The sequence below is a fragment of the Leptosomus discolor genome, chromosome Z (genome assembly GCF_034619465.1).
Source record: "Leptosomus discolor isolate bLepDis1 chromosome Z, bLepDis1.hap2, whole genome shotgun sequence".
Classification (NCBI taxonomy): domain Eukaryota; kingdom Metazoa; phylum Chordata; class Aves; order Leptosomiformes; family Leptosomidae; genus Leptosomus; species Leptosomus discolor.
The window spans coordinates 81720987-81740120 of NC_141419.1; the positions used below are offsets into that span (position 1 = coordinate 81720987).

The window sequence follows — 19134 nt, forward strand, 5'->3', positions numbered from 1 at the left end:
TTCCCAGTGGAGTGGGGACCCTGACGGCAGGTGTACCTGGGTAGCCATCGACACTCCCCGCTGCTTCATCCACCGACCTTTCCGTGGGGCCAGCTGCAGTGTGTTCACACCAAACATCCTGCCTTGACTCTGCTTTTGGTCAGCTGAAGCCCAAAAAAAGGTCCCTGTGAGATTACATGGGGCACGCTTTGGGTCTGCAGCCCAACTCCAGCATGGCCTCAGGGACTGCAGGGGGCTACAGTGGGCAGCGGAGCCACAGTCTGGGGAGCCGATCCGGGCCAAGGCTGCTGCCGTGAGGGGATGCACAGGGACGGCGATGCCCATCACACAGGACAACGCAGGGGTCTTCCTCCCCCTCCTGTGCCAGTGGCTGCAGAACAGCCGTCGGGAGGGGGCTGAGGGCATGGAGCAGCAGCTCTGCCGCTCGGCTGTCCAGAAGCTGAGCGAGTACATCCAGCTCAACTTCTCTGTGGATGAGAGCAAACTGCAGCCAGGGAGCTGTGGGACGTCAGATACGGAGATCTGCACCATGTACCTGGCCCAGGAGATGCAAAAAAATGAGGTTCTTGGGTTGAGCTTTGGGAACATCCCTGCTCTGGGGGACTATGGGGAGAAGCGTCGGGGAGGGAAGAAGAGGAAGGGTCATAAGGGGCCGGTTCTTGACGTTGGGTGTATCTGGGTGACGGACTTGAAGAAAAACAGCCCAGCTGGGAAGTGCGGGAGAGTGCGCCTGAAAGACGAGGTCCTTTCTCTGAATGGCCAGTTGATGGTCGGCGTGGACGTCACTGGTGCGAGGTAAGGGTGGAAGAGCTGCCGCTAGCAGCCACCTCTCGTAGTGCATGGTGCAGGTTGTAGTCAGTACTGATTTATATCCGAGAGCAGAGGTTTTGACCTCTGCCTTCCAGCCCCTGGCAGAACTCTGGGTTCCTTCTTAAGGTCTGTAGAAAATAAGTAGCAAAAGCAAATCGATAATTAGCCTATATCTGCTACTCGCACATCCACTGGAAAATTTTGAGGGGTCATTGTGTCAAAAAATAGTACATCATAAGCGTCGGAGGATCTTCACTAAAACATGAGTCTTCCTGCCTTTGGATAAAACTATTTCCTTAAGTAAAAATGAACACAGACTCAGCAGCACTGGAGGATTTTTTTACAGGTGCATCTTATTTTTGTTGAATCATTTGGGTTGAGGGAAGCTTTTTTGACAGCTAAATGTCGTGTGAGACTTTTAAAGCAAGACGTTTTTATGTTTTCCAGATTGGAACAGCTTCATTTTCATAAATTCTCTTTGATTTTATTGCATTTGCTCTTTTTTTTGCTGTCTCCTGTCACAGAAAACTTGAAACCTTTAAGAGTACAATGAAGTTTCTTGCAATGATCTAGATTATTCTTGCTCTTTTATTTCAGCTGCTGCATGCTGTAAAATCAGCTGTTGGCCCAGCTTTGCTCTTTGTGGGCCGACAGACTTGTTCACATTTCCTTTTGCAAAGGTGAAGACCTTTCTTTGCTAAAGATGAGGATGCAGATGTTCGTTCATACCTGAGGTTGCAACGTACTGGAGGGCATGAAATCCTCCCCCTCTTGCCAAAGGGGGTTCATCTTGGGGATGGACAGTTTTGGAAACAAAACACTGGTGAAGTAGCCCTTCTTTAAAAGGAAACTAAGGAAACTGTTGATCTGCAGCCTTGGTAATCCAACACATTTTATGGGCCTTGGGAGTAATACGCCATTTTAGACCAGCTGAGAAAGTGCTCCAGCAAGTGAGATTTGCAACACAGGCAAACAAGAAGTTTTAACTGAAATAAGCTGTATACTGAAAAAAAAAAAAACCCAAGGAAAAAAAGAGTTGAATCTTTACAGGTTCATCCAGTGAGAATATAGGATTGATGGGAAGACCCATTGGTTATTTATCCGTTGCTTTACTTGTCAGGCTTGCAAAGTCACGGTGGCCTCGGGGGGGGGGGGGGGGGGGGAGGAGGGGTGACACTTGAAAGTTATGATCCTGCAAAGTGCATGGCCTTTGCTCCCAACAGGCAGTGAATGAAGCAGTGGTTTGGGGTGACCGTCACTCCGAATTCTGCCACGTAGGCAGGTCACTGTGGATGCTGAGCAGGTCAACATGGCTGTGGTTTTGCAGGTGTGATAACAACCTGCTGTAATTTCAAGCCTGTAACTCCATGAGTGTATAAATACTGGTGCTGTAGCAGTATCAATCAGTGGCAGCCCCAAATTTGAGAGGTTTTGTGGCAAAAAGCAGTTAGTTTGCCGTTTGCCCTTTACCAGATGTCACTATTCCTAAAATCCAAGGGAATTGCTTGCAGTGGCCAGCAATAATGTTATCTTATTATTAATGCCAAATGAAAGGTAGTACCCAGTGGAGTCCAAAATATTTGGGTATCTGTCCTTTTTAACCTATCCCTGAAGGATTCATTTTGGGCTTGTTCCTTTTAGAAAGCTCTATTAGATCAGCAAGCTATGACTGCTGCTAATGAGAACCAAGTGCTCCATTTTCCTCAGTTGAGATTTTTTTTTTTGGCCATTATGAAGTCTGCGTTTTGGTGGTGTGGGGCCAGTGGTGTTGTTCATAAGATCGTGTTTTAGAATATCCTACATGCAATTTAGGACGAAATTTAGGACATGTCTTAGTCAAAACCTGACTTATTTTCAGAATCCTTGCCTAACTTACTGTCAACTGTTGTTTGACAAGGGTGGTGTTGATGGATGACAGTTTGTGACCCTGAGGATGCTCTCAGTTTGGAGTGTTTGGTTTTGCCTCTCAGGGAGATGGCAGGTAGCTCCAACCCCGTGTTATCACCTTGTTCATCTGATCTGCTCCAGAATACTTTGAGAGTCTTTCAGTAGGTTTCTCCATTGGGGTGCTCAGAAGGGACATAATTCTGGCTAGATGTGTAATAGGCTGAAAGGCAATGTCAGCTTGACATCTGGGAAGGCCGTTTCAAACAAGAAGCTTTCCTAGAGTATTTCTGTGTTGCTGCTGGTCAATTAAATTAAAATACTGCCTTAGCTTCTGTAGCACCAGGCTGGGTTCAGCAAGCAAAATCACTGCTTGCATGTTTATTCCTCACCTGCCAAGTGTGCTAGGGCAGCCCCATATTGCCTGGTGAGCATGTTGGCCACACAGGTGTTTTAGGCAATCTCCTGATTTATTTCAATAACAGTGGGGAATTTGGCATGAGGGTCTCACAATTCTGTCACTTTGCTGGGGGTTGCCACCTCTGCAGCAGGGTTGGCAGAAGTGTGCTCATGTACCCCGGGCTTCCTGTCACCTCACCTCCAGCTCCATCCCACCATGCAAACCCTCCCTGTTCCAAGAGTCTAAGCCAATACACTGGACAACGGGAAAGGAGAGTCAGGGGCATGCGGTCCCTTCTGCTGGCTGTCCTATGGATGTGGTCAGCCTGTAGAGGACGCAGGGGCAGATGGCTGGAGACATAACAGGTTTGGCAGCCCTGGACAGACTGTGCTCTTTCGGCACCTGGCCTGGTGTAGGTTCTGTGCCTACAGGTCCTCAGGTCTCGGGGCAGTGATGGGGTCAGATACAGCACGGAAGAGCAGCACGCCGCTTCTTGGAGGAGCCGGCTTGGGTATCACTCGTCTGTCTCTCCCTGCTAGGGAAGCTGAATCTGACTTCTTTAAAGAAAGTTATTTATTTAAATTATGCTTGATCATCACATAAACAGCAGAAACAGGTTGATGATTGTTGAGCTTGTTTCCTTTTTTTTTCTTTTATTTAGAGAAACATTATGCAGTAATATAGTCAACAAAGCTCTTTGCTTATCAGGGTATTATTAAATTAGAGAGAAATGGTGTAGGTGGTGGCATTTTTGGTGATATTAGTGACTCAGGGAAAATTATTGCTCTCTTCAGAATTAGCAAATTGTGTGTGTCTATCAAACACAATTGTAGGGAAATGAGCTGTACTGGAATACTGTATAAAGGTTAGTCAAAACTCTGCATATTTATTTATCTTCTGTATCTCCAAAACACATGGGTTATGTTCCCCCAGACAACAACTTCCTATGTATTTTGGAACGACTCCTCTCATTTTGGGCTATTATTCATTTACTGGAGGGAGGCTGTTAGTATTCCTGCAAATGACAGATGAATCCTTCATTTCTTGAGCATGACTGAATGGGGCTTCATTGAGCAAGTCCTGGGAGGATTGCAAAAGAATTATTTTGTCATGAATATCATTCAGTTTGAAATATTTGATTACAAATTTCATCAAGCATAGCTGCAGTGTTTGGACACAGCTACTATATACATCTAATCTTTAAAATCAGTGCTGAATAGATGTCCAAATTCAAATTGTTTTTGAAGAAAGCAGAGTAAGATACATTACAAGTGATGACAGTGTGGTATAAACATGAGATATTATAATTTTGTCATTGAGGAAAACCACCACTGCTTCAAAATGCTGTGTTCCTCGTCGCCAAAAATGACCAAACATTGCCATGTGTGGAAATGCAGTCAGAGAATTAGCTGGCTTCTTTTTAACCCACAACCTGGAGTTGCTTCCAAAAAATGAACCGAGAAGTGTTTTGAAAGCCATACCTTTGCATAATGTTTTCTTAGACTCTCCTCTTCAGCCACTGTGCTCGGGGAGTTGCTAGGACTCCTCCCCAGCACAAGATAGAGCATGCCAAATGTCAGGGAAATCAGTTTATTTTCAAAGACACTGAGAAAGGCTTTCAGAAATCAAATGTGGAATGGAGAGTGAGCTTCAAGTGCAAAGCTTTGACCTTACCTGAAGTTGGGGGTTTCCAGCAGAGCCAAGGTCTTTCCTGAGTGCTTGCTGCTACTGCCTATCACATCTACATGCTCCAGGATAGCTGGAAGTATGAAGGCAATGTCCTGGTCCTCCTAACAGGTCAATGCTATTAGTAGTTGTGTGATACATGGAGATTCTAAACACAGTCCTACTTCTCTGTAAGTGCCAACAGCTGATCACAGAGAAGAACTCTGAACGTCTAACCAAATTACAGGTCTCAAAATGTGCAAAGCACTTTGTGCTACTTGCTTGTGCCAGTCAATAACAATCCTGGACTCACCTGGGTGAAATCCTGAGGTTCTGTATCAAAACAGTCCCTGGCTGCATTCAGAGCCAAATTCTGCTCTGAACAGGCGTCTTGAGGAGGGTGCTCTTCTTCTTTGCCCCATTGTTGGGAGCCCTGCATGCAAGGAGGTGCAGAGCGGTACATCTGCTGAGGGCATGGGAATGGAGAATGGGGACCTTTGCTGCATCTGAGTGGCTCAAAAGTCTGACAGTGTGGTATGAAAACAGATGTTTCAGAAAAGCACACCTTTCAAGGCCCTTTTTATTGAGCTCCCGCTTCCTTAGAAGTTTGAACTGAATGATTTTTTTAATCATAAACTGTTTTGCCCTGCAATAGAAACATTTTCTTGTTGGGAAGAAACAGACACACACACCCCCTGCCCCCAGTGTGGTCACTCTTTGATATCAAAGTGCAATGCTCCAGTTTTGCATTTTCCATGGGGCACAGCTTCCTGCCACGCTGTGGTGAGACATAGCCACTGCAGAGGCTGGCTGTCCTCGACACGGCCACTTTGTCCCTGTGTGGGTGGCTGTGGTTGTCTTTGCAGCATCCGCAGGATTTTGTAGCACTATGCAGTGTGTTCAAAACGCTTCCAGGTGCTCCAGCTGGCATGTGGGGATGGCATGCTGTGGGATCAGGGAGCAAGGGCTGTGCTCCCTCTGCTCATCAGCTGGGGCCCTCAGTTTAAGTTCTTGGTAACAAATCCATTCTTTAGCAGGGTCAGGCGTGAGGGTGTATGAATGCCTGTGTTATGATGGAAGGGGAGGTTTTCAAGTTTCTGTGCCTGTGATGGGCCCGTGTTTCTCTGGAAGTTATTGTGGATTTACTTTCCACTTGGCAGAGCAATCTTTATACATCCTTTTTCTTAGGCAAAAATCACCCAAGAAAACTATCCCTGGTTATTGGAGAAAGCTTTGTCTCACCACACCCCCACCTCCTGGGCACGTCAAGTTGCACAGATCAATTGCTCTGTTTTACGGTGTTTCCTCACCTCCTTCCTAAAGCAAAAGTGCTGCCAACACAAAGTGCTGCTCAGTATAAGCAGCTGCTTTGCCTGGTGTTAGTAGGGCCTTCTCTTGGTTTTGTTCATAAGAAAATATTTTTGTTTTAATAGGAAAACAAATGGAAATGTATCCTGGCCCTTTGCCCTTGGCCAAGGGGCAAACATTTCTGTGGCAGCTCCTTGTTAAAATATTAACAGCACTGTCTACACAGAGAAAAACAAACACAGTGGTCCTGGAGGCTGCAGCCTCCACATACAATCTCAGGGAATAGATTTCTCATAACTGACACAAAAAATACCCCCAACCTATTGTGGAGTTGAATTAGTTTCCTTTTTTTATATCATATTACCAATCTTCATGCTGCTAAGTGATGGATCAGGGCACAGAGGCTGAGACCTGGGGCTTGTTATCACAGGCACGGATGGGAAGCGTATGCTGACATGCCTGGCGTGAGTATGAGGATGGAAAATAAGCAGCATGTAGGGATTTTGGCTGAGTTTTCTCCTCCAGTTGAGCTGCTGTGAGTGGGGAGACAGTGAATGTGTGCTCAACCTGTGCAAAATGAGAGGAAGCCTATGGATGTCTAACATTTCTCAGACATAGCATAAGTCTCACTGTGCTCCTAAAGTCTTGTATGCTGGAGCACGAAGCCCCCTCTGAAGCATGGCTGCTGTATTTTAAGCTGATAGTGGATATTAATTCCCCCCTTGAAATATAACAGGACTAAGAAACTAAGAGAGAGATGGGTTTTTTCCCTTTTTTTTCTGTCTTTGGGAAAGGTATGAGCAGACTTAGCCACACGTGTTGAGAAATAAATTGCTCTGAAGAAATTAGCTTTATCCCAAATCCTCTCTCAAGAGCCAAAGACTTAAGCAGAAGGTCACTAATCCCCAGACTCAGCAGAGATCATTTAGCTTGTTTGTCCTCTTTGCTTTATTAATCTGAGCACAGGTTCACTCTGTTTCCCCTCAACACCCTCTGGTTCTTGCCTTCCCTCTCAATCTCCCCACACTGAGCCCAGCCTCTGCGGAGACAAAACCTGTTCTGTTGTAGCGATGGTCATTTGCAGCATCCCACTGCTGCACCTGCCCCTCAACAGACTTCCCAAACCCCTTGTCCTCCTCAGTTTTGCATCTTCTCTTCTTGCTCAGCACAGTTTTATCTAAAACCCATAAAAGATGATGGAACGACTCCCACTGATTCAAATGGCTCATATCTTCTATGTGTTTGCATGTTTGTCCCAAAATTTTGGGAGCAATGTGCTTGCCATTGCTTACTACACACTGTTGCCACTGAACAACAGACCTGGCCTCTCTCGGTAGAAAATGTGATCCCCAGAAAGCATACACATATAATTAGGCAACATCCCCAGGGTCATCTGCAACAAATGTTCCCCATCTCTGGCCCTGCATGCTTTCTTTTCAAAGGGATTGCATCAGGCTTGAAAAGACTTGGTTAGTTGGTGTTTCCTTAGGAGGCGTAAAAGCTTCAGAGGTTATAGAGTGGCTTGTGCTGAACTTTTTTTGTGTGCTGTTGTTTTGTTTCCATTAAGCTGTGAAAGGTCTGCTTAGAAGGCTGTACCTTGTTGCCAAATGTATGGCTGTGCATCTCTGTTTAATTTGCTATTCTAACCATGCTGTAGTTACAAGCAAACAACCCGGCTGTTTGTGAGGGAGCTCTGCCTTCCTCAGTCATCTACTGTGGGAACAGCCTGCTTTGGTGAATCAGCCCCGTGCCTCATCATTTATACCTGATGCCAAAGTGCCAGCAAAAGCCCTTTTCCATCCTGAGTGGGATTTTCAGCCTTGCACGCAGCAAGCATCCCATGCTCTCAGGTCATCTGGAAGCACAGTCAGGATGCAGCAGAACTTAACTAATTGGCAAACTGCTGGTATGTGCAAAATAGGGTAACTTTTTTCCACCACGTAGCCAAGGAGCAGGTGAAGCCTTCAGCCACAGCAGCAGTTATTTCACAGCCTCTCCAGCAGTGCATTTACTAGCATAGAACAGTGTTTAAGCCATCAATAATTAAAAATAGAGATGTTCAAAAACACGAGCAAGGAACATTTTGTGCCCATTATTCTTGCTCTTTCTATAATGCTTGTGCCCTTACACACCAGTTTGCAATGTGCAGTCATTCACAGTGTCTCTTCTAATCTGTAAATGTGAATTTATTTTCATATTCTGGGAGTCCAGAGTTTTGCACAAAGCAGGCTGTGAGCTAAAGACTGACTTCCATGAGATGGGACCACCAAGCTGCTGCAGGAGGAGCAGGTGATTTGAGCCAGGTTGCTTGGGTTGCAGCAAGATACATGGCAGGTTCTCCTTTCCCACCCATACTGACTGGTGTGCCATGAGTCCTGGAAAGGCACAGCTTCCTCAATCTTCACTGAAATGTTTTTTTCTTATAGCATTGGGCTAAGTGAGCAGTGTTCTTACTCTCAGAAGAGTTTTGATCATAACTTCTTGCCAGTCTTGTGAACCTTTGGGTGTGATGGTTACTGTCCTGGAAGATGCACTAGGACTGAGCCATGCTCCTCTAGAGCTAAAAGCATCAACGGTGGCAGCAGCTTAAAACCGCTTGTCCCCTGTCACTGGGAATCAGGCCTGGCTTGGAAAGGACAGGAGTGGAGGGTTGAGAGCTGATGAACAGGAAACGATTCCACAGGCAAAGGCTGTGCTTGACATCAGCCTCAGAGAGATGGTTTGTCAGCATGAACCTGCCATCCATGGATGTAAGTGAGGGGATAAATATAAGAAACGTAGGTGTGATCAGCAGAAGGGCAAGTACATAACTCCAGAGACAGCTGCTGCGGTGGATGGCTTTGGGGCTGGTTTTTTTTTTTTCCTGTGGAAAACTCATTGCTTTTCTTATCTGATGTGACACTTGCCTCCAGCTCTGAGCAGTATCACATGCTTCTTGAAACTTATTTTTCTGTCTCCTTTCTATCAGATGTAGGCTAAGACAGGAAGGGCCTGTGTATCAATTGCAGGCTCAGCAGCATAACTCACCATTCTTTGCAGCTTTCCCTGGATGAAATGTATGACACTCAGCAAGATCATCTGGTCCTCCAAAGGGAAACACTTTTAACAGACCAGTACCAGTTAAAACGTAAATTGGCAGGCACTGCCAGAAGGTTTGAGGCAGCTCAGGAAGACTTGTACCTACTGAGACAGGACAAGAGTAGGGCAAATGTGATTATTAGCAGCAAACTTCACCCTAGAGCATCCAAGACTCAGGGAGCCTATCCAGACTGAAGGCTCTTTAACAAGACTGTGAGAAACTGGAGGTAGATGGAAAACAGATTCAAGCTTTTTCTAAATGCAACAGAATTGTTGAAATATGACTGAAGGAGATTATTGTTTCTGCTGATGCCTAAGACTATTTTCTGTTGTTTAAAAAGGTGGCAAGGTCTGGTTTTTCCCTTCTCCATAGTAGGTATTGTAGGTAGCCAAAAAAAAACCCTACGTAGCAAAACAAAGAATTCGTTAACAGAGCAATTGTTTTGAACTGTGTTTTCCTAGTCCGTTACTTGATCATGGGAATGGGTTTGGGCTACCAGAGTAACTATTTGATGAAACAAAAGTCAGTGATGTCCTCCTCATTCTCATGAGAAGTAGCTCTTTGTGCCATGATAACCGAAGAATTACTAAGTGCTTAGCAATTTTTCATAGTCTGGGCTGTTTTTGTTCTGGTAGTGAAGAGAAAAACACAGACATGTGGTAACCAGTAAACTTTGTGGTACCATCTATCTGAACACAGAGCCCAGATGAGGAAAATGGGCTAGAGGTTGGGGAATTCCTCCTTGAAAACTCACTGATGATAAACAAATCCAAACCAGTGTGTGATGTTCTCACTGAAAATGGTTTCTAACAAACACACTAAATGTTGTGCTGAAAAGGACGTTTCATATTTTAATCTGTAGAAATGTTCTACTAAAACAGACTTTTCTCAGTTTCCTCTAGAGGGCAATGTCATATAAATATTTTAAGCAATTTTTGGGTTGTGTCAACAGGGAATTTAGCCTGTCTTATCTAAGAATTCATAAGACAGCAGTGAAAAGTGTTCTTTACGTGGTTTTTAGGATGTGTATATATGTAATATAATTAATTGTTTCTTGGGCTTGTTCAGTGTAGTAGCTAATCCCTTTAAGGAGCACAGAAACATGTTGTGCGTTTTGGGCAGATCTGCCTATGCCAGAAAGCAGAGAGGGAACTTCCTGTGAAGACCTGACTCTGTCTCATACCTGTGCAGCTTCGAGGACTTTCAGCTGCTACTCCTTATTTAAACTATTGCAAAAAGATTATAATCCAGTCCTCTGAGAATGAAGTTACCAGTTGCTGTAGTTTATGTTGGTAGCTGGAACTTCAGTACGGGGGATAAATCTAAATACCAAGCCTAAGAGGTCCACAGTACCTAGGAAACAGAAGGGTTTGTGTTACTATGTATTTCCCTAAGAATTTAGGTATTCCCAAATTCATTAACTGTATTGCTTGTTTGATGGATTTTAGAAACAGCACAATTTTCAAATTAATTGTCCACATAAACAGCTGCTAAAATTAGTGTGAATCAAAGGTGGCCACCCTGGACTTTAATAATTGAACTTAAAGTATATTGTCTCCTATTTTCAGTCACTGTAGTGTAAAAAATGGCAAATATGGATAAAGGTTGTTTTGTTTTCCTTAAAGCTCAGATGTATAATTTAAAACACACTTGCATGGGTACAAACTTCTTTTTGTCTCTATCTTTACCTTCCTCCCTTCCCCCAAACCAACACTACTAAAAGGGAAATTTGCTCTTGAGTTTCCAACATGAAAATGGCTTTAGGGAAATCGTTTTAGAATTAGTCTCTTTCACCTCCTGATGGTGACTAGTCCTCTGGAGCATCACCATAATGGCCTTACTGGATTAATTTGCAAATCCCATATGTTTACTGAATTTGTAGGTTAACATTCTTTGTAAAATATCTCTTCCAAAAAAGTAATGGGCAATCTGCAGTTGCCAAGTTCTCTAAATGAATAAACCTGTTTGTTTGTTTTTCCCTAAACAGGAAAAGCAATTAATTCAAGTAAAACACTTATTCCCAAAAGCCCTGTATTTGAAAACAAGCGATTGTGAATAAAAAGAGCAATAGTTGCATTGGCTTCAAAGCCAGCAGGCATTAGGTAGCAAAGCAGGATTTGCCTTCTACTTCTGACTAATAGGAGCTCTAAGAAAAATCTGAGGACGCAGCTCTTCTGTAGCCTTTACAAGTTAAATAGGTGAGAACTGCTTTTTAGTTACTGCTGCTGGCCACGCAGCACTTTCTCTTAAACCATGTTTTAGCGGAAATGTGATGAGGAGCTTGTAAATTTCAAGTTGCTGGGAAAATTTTTTTAAAGACACTAGTGACAACTAAATATTCGTAGTTTCATTTCTCATGCTTCATGGATCTGATGAATAGCTTTGGGTTTGAACCATCACCGCCTTGGTTTAGGGCTCATGTTTGGATCTTGCTGGCTTTAAGGTATCTGACAGCTTAATGCTTAATCACAGGGCATTATTCTTTGCCTTCAGCTGGAAGGAGCTATGTTTGGGGCTGCAGGTGTGCAGGGAGGTTGATTCACCCTGAGCTGGGATCTGTGTACATGGGTAGCCCTGGGAATGTCATGCTTGCATGGCTGCAGGTACTGAAGGAACCACCAAGCGTTCATGACTTCGTCCCCTCCTGCTTACTCTCTCTGCCTTCCTTGCTGACAAGTGGTCTGAAGCGCAACTTTCTTGCACAGAAAAACAAAGCTAAGGTTTCTGACAATACCATAAAACTGTGGGCTTCGGCGGAGTTGCTTCCCGTTTGCCTCCATGGAAGTGGGAAACTCTGCCTTCCAAATTTCCTCCTGCCACTTGGTATCTGACCCAGCAATAGGCAAAATTGTCTCTTCTCTGATCTGTTTTTTCATCATTGCCCATGTTCAGAAAGTAAGCGATATGTACAGCAAAGCAGAAAATTGTTTAGTAAACTAGCCAATTTCATCAGGGTGAACTATGTGGTTAAAATAGATCAGATTTCAATAATTCACCAGTTACGCTGTGGAGAAATAAATAATAATAGTTAAAAAAAAAGTGTATGGATGCCAGATGGATCAGAAGTTAATGGCTGGTGTGTGGAATTCAAAGTCAACAAGGGTTTACTGCAGGGCTCTGCCTTTATGGACTCTTTTTTAAACAGTGTATGACAAAGGCAGAATCTCAGTGGTTTATTATAATTATTTTGGGACTCAAATGCTTTCTCTGATGATGCAAGAATCAAATTGTAAACTGTAGAAATGAGTTTAAGGGACATCATCAATTAAAAAAAATCATGTGAGTAGAGAAGTAAACATCTATCTTGAGAGAGGTGGATTTCAGAAGAGCTTGAAAACAAATGAGGTAAAAGACAAGAGGGTAGAAAAAATTTAGGCTGGAAGGAGGACTTAGAAATTAATTAATTTTGGCTGGCTGAATAATAATCAAAAGTGTTTTGTCTAATATGTGATTAAATTAGATATCATTATCTGTTGAAACAGTTCAGCCAGCTCTAATAACCAGGGAAACCAATCCCAAGTCCAGGTGTCAGCTCCCATACTCTCTGAAGTTTTCCCAGCCTCGAGGATATTATCTCATTTAATGATAGTATCAATAATACTATTAAAGAATATGAGGAAGCATATTCTCCTTTTTTAGATAATCTTCAGCATGCACAGCAGCACACTTGAGACCCGTTGGCCATGTACTACCGTAGAGGAATCACGCATGACTTGGTGAAGCCCAGTCAAGATCTCCTTTAGATTAACAAATGTCATATACCTTGCTATATACCAGCTTGTAAGCTGGTGTAAGAATCCAGCATGAACTCAATGTAAACATCTAGTTTAAATTCCATTTAAAGTTTTGCTTTCTTCGTATATTACTGGCATTTGCTACTTGCTTGTAGTTCATGTTGCTTTCTGCAGCGAGCCTATGCTGGTTGCCTGCTTTACCTTCCATTTCTCTTATGCATGCTTCTATTTTAAACCATGTACTTGTAAGTTATGTTTGCATAAACTTGTACATGACTTAGAGCTATGTATCTAACTCCTGTCGGGGTCTTACAGCATAATGGATAGCACGTGTGGACTTAAGAAGTGTTGGTACCTGGTCAAGACTTTTCCCCCCACTGTGAACAAGTCAAAGCACCAGTGACAGGGAGGTGATGACAGCAGCTCGCTTTCTGCAGGTGCTTGAGCTCTCCAGGGCAAAAGCACTTCATTAAATGCTGGGTTTTACTGCAGAGCGTTTCTTTGCAGGTACCTGCCTGTCTGTTGGAGGGTTATAAAGTCAGAGCAGCTTCATAAGGGCTAAAATTCTTTGAAATACCTATTTCTGCAGAAGTACATTTGAGCAACATGAATAAGCCCTAGCTTATGAGATACCTGCCTGGTTATGAATTTAGCCATTATCCAGTCTTCCCAAGTGTCTCCAAGACATGTGTCAGTGTAAACAAGTGAGACACATTTACCTGTAGGATTTTGCTAGAATAATGACAGAATGGAAAAACTGAATTCTGTTTTTCTGAGGCCTTGAAGCCAAAACACTGTCCTTTTCTGTGCCTAGTGCAGGCTTTGAGGAAAAAAAAAAAAAGGCAACCTTGTTTTTGTCACGGTGCTCCAGCCAACAAGCAGCTGAAGTTTGATTTCCAGATATGGTATTTGAGGTTTGTTGTGAAGTGAGAAGGTCCAAAGCCAAGCCTGCTGGAGCTGCCAATTTTCTGGTTGGAGCCATTGCTCGAGTTTATAAAACTTTGCATATTATACCCTCGCTGGGTTATCTTTTAGAGCTGAAACTCTTAGTGCAAAAGTCTAGCAGGGCAGCTCTGGACATGGGACGTGTGTTTATTGAGGAAAAACGAGGCACTTTGGGGCTTTAATGGGGAAAATGTGATGAAATGGTTTCCTCTTCAATGCACCTCTTACTTGGTGAGAACTTCCTTGCAAGTATAAACAGGCTCTTTGGGAAGCAACTGAGTGGAGAAGGAACCAGTATCAGTATCAAGATAAGCATGTGAGAAAAACAGGATTGAATATAACCATATAATTCATTTCATGGCTGCATGGCCACATACTGGGAACAGCCTGGTAATGCTGGGAGCATCCCCCTACCCCAGCCCCCAGACATAAACCCACTCTCATGCTTACTTCACACACATCCCCCTTGTTTTATGGTCTCCAGCTTGGCATTCAGGGAGCCCATGGGAGATGTGCAGGAGCAGTGTGGGAGTTTCAGGTGTGGACACAGGGAGGAGGTTTGTGCTGCTGTTCATGTGGTCTAGGGACTTCTGTTTCTGGGGTTCACTACACTCCTCTTCTGAGGACTGACTTCATGCACAGAAACGGACAAAAAAAGTGAAGATGAGGTGAGGCTGATGGTTTCCAACTTGGTCATGTTTTGCTGCTCTTTTGGGAGCATTCATCAAAGTAGCCTGAAAATTGTGTCCTGGAGACCTGGCTTGATTGAATATTTAAATTCTAAACTTACTATTGCTCTTATTTTTCCCCAGGTCAGCTGCATATTGGAACTTTTAGCCTTTAGATTCTGCCAATTGATCAAAATGTTCCTGTGTGGTTACTGAGGCTTGATTTTTTTTTTTTCTTTCAATTGATGGCAAAATCTGCTCCTGACTTGGGAGGAAGGCTTGTGACCTTACCAAATGAAAGCCTGAAACCACAGAAGGGCATTTGTTGTTCATAATACCCCTTCTGTTTGGGTACAATCAAAAGGCAAATTATTTTTCACCCCTTACAAAATGACTTCACTTTTTTTCAAAGACATTTAACATAATCCTTGAGGGGGAAGGAGGTAAATCCCAAATATTAAGGAACAGTTCCTGACTTCCATATGTGTAAGCATTACACCAGGGTAACTCAATTAACTACAAAGGTGATTCTTCGTTTATGACTGGACCTGCAGGATGTGTTCTTAAATATGGTCAGCTGCCACAGATTGGTCCACAAGTAAACATATCAGCTCCAAAAAATGAACGTGAAGCTAAGGACCAGTCATAAATCTTTGATCCAACAAGATACAGAGATATCCTAGTGAAAAATCAAAAACGGATTGGAAATCCAAGAAAGATCTTGCCCATAGAGCCTGTAAGCGTGATGTCTGAGATATGCAATCAGTACCAGATGCTACTAATACATGGTGTGGAGCCTATTACAAAGACACGCTGGACCCATCCAGCGCAAGCAAGAAGCCTTACAGATTAAAATTCTGTTAGCTGGAGCCTGTAGATTTCTTCAGCAAGCAAAATTGAGCCTGGGTGTTAAGACGATCTGGATCAAGAAATCCAAATTAGCTTTCCTCCTTAATGAGAAACAAGCACATTTTGGCACTGGTTTTCATAACGGTTTTAAAAAGAAAATATTTGGAAACAGATGCAGTATGTTTCTGTATATTAAATCCAGTCTGTGAAATAAAACTGCTCTCTCTGACTGCGCAGAATGGTCAGAAGATTCCTGGAACAAAATCCTCCCTAAATCTCATGTGTGTTTTAAGGAAGACTCTTGAAACATTAATAAGTGGTGAGCGGATGGCACACTCTGACACACGCTGGGAAGTACGCACAGATAAAATGCAGGATGGTTGGTGATGTTTAAAAAGCAAACAAGATCTGGGCTTCCACTTTGAATATCGTAAGGTATGGAGCACAGCATAGTGCATTAATGGAGGCTATTCTAGCATAAAATGAAAGCCACATTTGGAACAATCTTTGCAGCTCTGGTTTAGGACACTGGGGAGAGTAATGTGAAATTACTCCAGAGTGGAGCACAGGTTGCTGGAGGGGAGCAGCCTCTGCTGTAACCTACATTATTTTTGTAGTTAAAGAGAAGGGAAAAATGTTGCTTTGATAGGAAATCCTAGTGAGCAGGCACACATGGGCAGTGTATTTGGCAGAAGGGAGTCAACCCCTGAACAGAGAGCTTGTGCAGCCCTACCTGCTACACAGGTCCTGCTAGCTGGGGTGCTGGCAGTGCAATTAGTGCCTAAGCATCTTGCTGGGTATTTGCAGAGGAGTAAAATGCTCTGTTCCCTTGGCTGCCCTGAAAACACACCATGCCAGAGCTTGCATTACTCCCCGTGGAGGTGTGTTTAAGTGTCAGGGTGCTCCTGGTAGCCTTCACGAGCAGAGGGGCTGGCCTTGCTCCCCTGTCCCAGCATCATCATGCAGTTGAGGTCGTGGCTGGGGCTGGGAACTGACACCAGCCTTCCACTCCTCTGGCCCTTCCCTTCCTCATCTTTACCTTGCCTCCTTTGTGATTTTTTCTGGGATGTATGCTCTTGCCTCATTTCATGTCACAGCTAAATCACTCCTGATATTGCAAGCTGGGCAAAGCAGGGAGAGCACCTGGACGCACCATCCTGGAGCAGATTGCCAGCAACATCCTGATGGAGTAACTGATCTCTTGGCCAAATTAATTTTCTCTGGTAGACTTGGAAATTCCAGTATGAGACATGGGCAGTAGCGGGTGTACAGAGCCCTCACAACCTGCAGCAGCACCTTGCTGCCTCTAGCTAGCAGCTGGTGGGTCTTAAGTACATTTTTCCCCAATCTGTTGACCCTTTAGGTTTATAATGAGATGTGTATCATGTACAGAGTCTTGTTGCTGGAAGATTCGGATTGCTGTTCTTGTGCAAAGAAAACAAATTCTGTCGATAGCAGCGTTCCCCTAGGCTGCTGAGCACCCCGTGCAACATTTTACACTCAGCAGAGCTTAGCGGAGTTAAAAATAGTTCTTGTTGTCAAAATATTTCTTGGTAGTAAAAATGTCCTTAGGATACTTTGTGAAATGGTAACCTTTGGACCAGAGTAAGGAAAAATCGGAACATAGTCTTCAACACTGCAAAAAAAAGTTTGTCTTAATTGTGCAATCCTGGGGAAAGGTTAAGAGCAGAGAAACCTGGCATCACCTTGGGGAGGGAAAGAATGGAATTTAAATAGAGATCTAAGGGTTAGTATGTAATGTAAGGTATTATATCTTTGTGAAGCATTTTCCCCTCAGTGCCTGAAAGATTATCTGGGAGAAAATGTCTGGCTCTGTGTAGTGGATGGAGGTCTTGCTGGGAGTCCTTGAATTCAAGGCAGGGTAAAACATGGGCTTTCACTTTTTTTCTGTTTTTGAAGGGTAATGTAAATTCTAAATCTGGCCCCAAGTTATAATTTCTAAAAACAAGCTTAGATAAGTGTTTCCACCCTCAGAAAAAAGTAATCTTAGTGATAACAGATTGTTTTGAGCAAATGCATGTTCCTGTGTGGAGTCTCCAACCTGGGCCATACACTGTAGAGAAGTGAATGCATTAAGTGAACAGAAATTGAAATTAAACAGAGGACATTACCGAGAGAAATGCAAACAATGAATAAGGATTGAGATATGAAAGACAGCTTGATTTTTTTTTTCATTTTAATAACTGTAGCTGGTGTTAAATGTAGCAGATAAGGCAAATTGCTTTAAGACCGTGTGATTTCTAGGTTATTACTCCCTGTTTTATTTCAGCAGTACTTTTCCTCATCTCTGTTTTCTGCTTTCTAATCTTGAGTTATTGCTTTGTATCTTGAAGTTAAATACAGTATACTTAATGTCATGTAAATCTCCACTATTGGGCACTAATTGATATCGTATTATTCTGGTAATACATACTTACCTGAATTAGAGAACTGCTGGGTGAGAAGGCTTTATCCCCTATAGATTTGTGGTACTTTCTAAATAAATTCTATGAGCGCATAAAGAAATTAAATAAAAAGTGAGGTCAGAGCTATAAAATGTAGATACGTTGCATCACAGTTTGGAGTTTCATGGAATATTCTCTAAAAGTGGGATTTTTTTCATATATATAATTAATTTTTAAAGCGATCGGCTTGTAAATAAACTGTAGATGCATAAAATCAGCTCTAATATGGCTGTTTACTGAACATTATGTTTCACAAATAGCTCTCTGCCCATAGAGCTCAACCTCTGGCTAATGAGGTATGTTTGGAAGATATGTTCTAGAAAAGGACTTGTGAGGAGCAATGGGAGAGGATTATCAATACAGTCAATCTTACCTCACCCCCCTGCAAGGAAACCTCCAGGCAAACAAAAAAAAAACCCAGTCCACTGAAGAGATTTTCTTAAAATTTCTGTTTTGAAGACTAGTGAGTTTTCATATTTTAAACATCAATTAGCCTTAACATAGACAGTTGCAATGTAAGCTCTCTGGGACAAAGACCCTATGTCCTTATTTTCTTTATAAATTACTGACTGTATTTTTAGTGCTATAAAGATAATAATTATGGATAAAATAATAGATTAATAAAACTGACAGATTCAGTTTCCCAACAGCTCTCAACACTGCTGCTTATGATTTGCTTTTCATATTTCACCTAACAAACCCTGCCTTCTGTAATAAGAGAAAACATCTCTGACTATAGCCCATGCAAGTAAGGAGCACAGCTGAAGAGCTTGCTGACACACAGGGACAAGACATAAGACACTCCTACCCACCCCACCCCCCCCCGCCCCAATCACTGAAAAACTTTTATTTTCTTGCTATTTGTATGGTGGGAGGAATAAGTGAGTGTTTACAAATAATTTTAGCAGAGCTCTTGCAAGGGCCTGTCTGCCTGCAATTTGCATATAAAACCCCACTGAAGATTAAGGGCTGGGGTGTTTTCAGCCAGACATGGAACTGTTTGGAATTTTTTTGGTCATTGGCATTTTTCTGTACACCCCATGAACTTGTGGCAGATTTGCAGCCAGCACGAAAGGATGAGGGTGTAACTCCTAGCTGAGCCCTGGGTGGCTCTGGGGGATGCTGGCTGTGGGCTGTGGTATTCAGCTCTCCAGGGCTATTTATAGTAGTTGTGTGTTAGAGCTATTAAACTTGCTTTTTTTTTTTTTTTTTTTTTTAAATTACTTTTGTTGTTCTTATGTGCAGAAGAAATGGTAAGGGAAAGGTTTTCTCTGCAGCATTCATCTCATAATGTAATAGCACGTGGTGCAGAAAGGGGGCTTTCTGG

The 19134-nt window shown here is 43.1% G+C and overlaps 1 protein-coding gene across 1 annotated transcript in view; it reads left to right on the forward strand.

The window, feature by feature from the left end:
* Window positions 1-316: 316 nt before the first annotated feature.
* Window positions 317-19134, forward strand: part of PDZD2 (PDZ domain containing 2) — a 137987-nt gene continuing 119169 nt past the window's right edge. The window contains exon 1 of the mRNA XM_086479822.1: window positions 317-795. Coding sequence (XP_086335948.1) covers window positions 317-795 — 479 coding nt within the window. The remainder of the gene's footprint in view (window positions 796-19134) is intronic.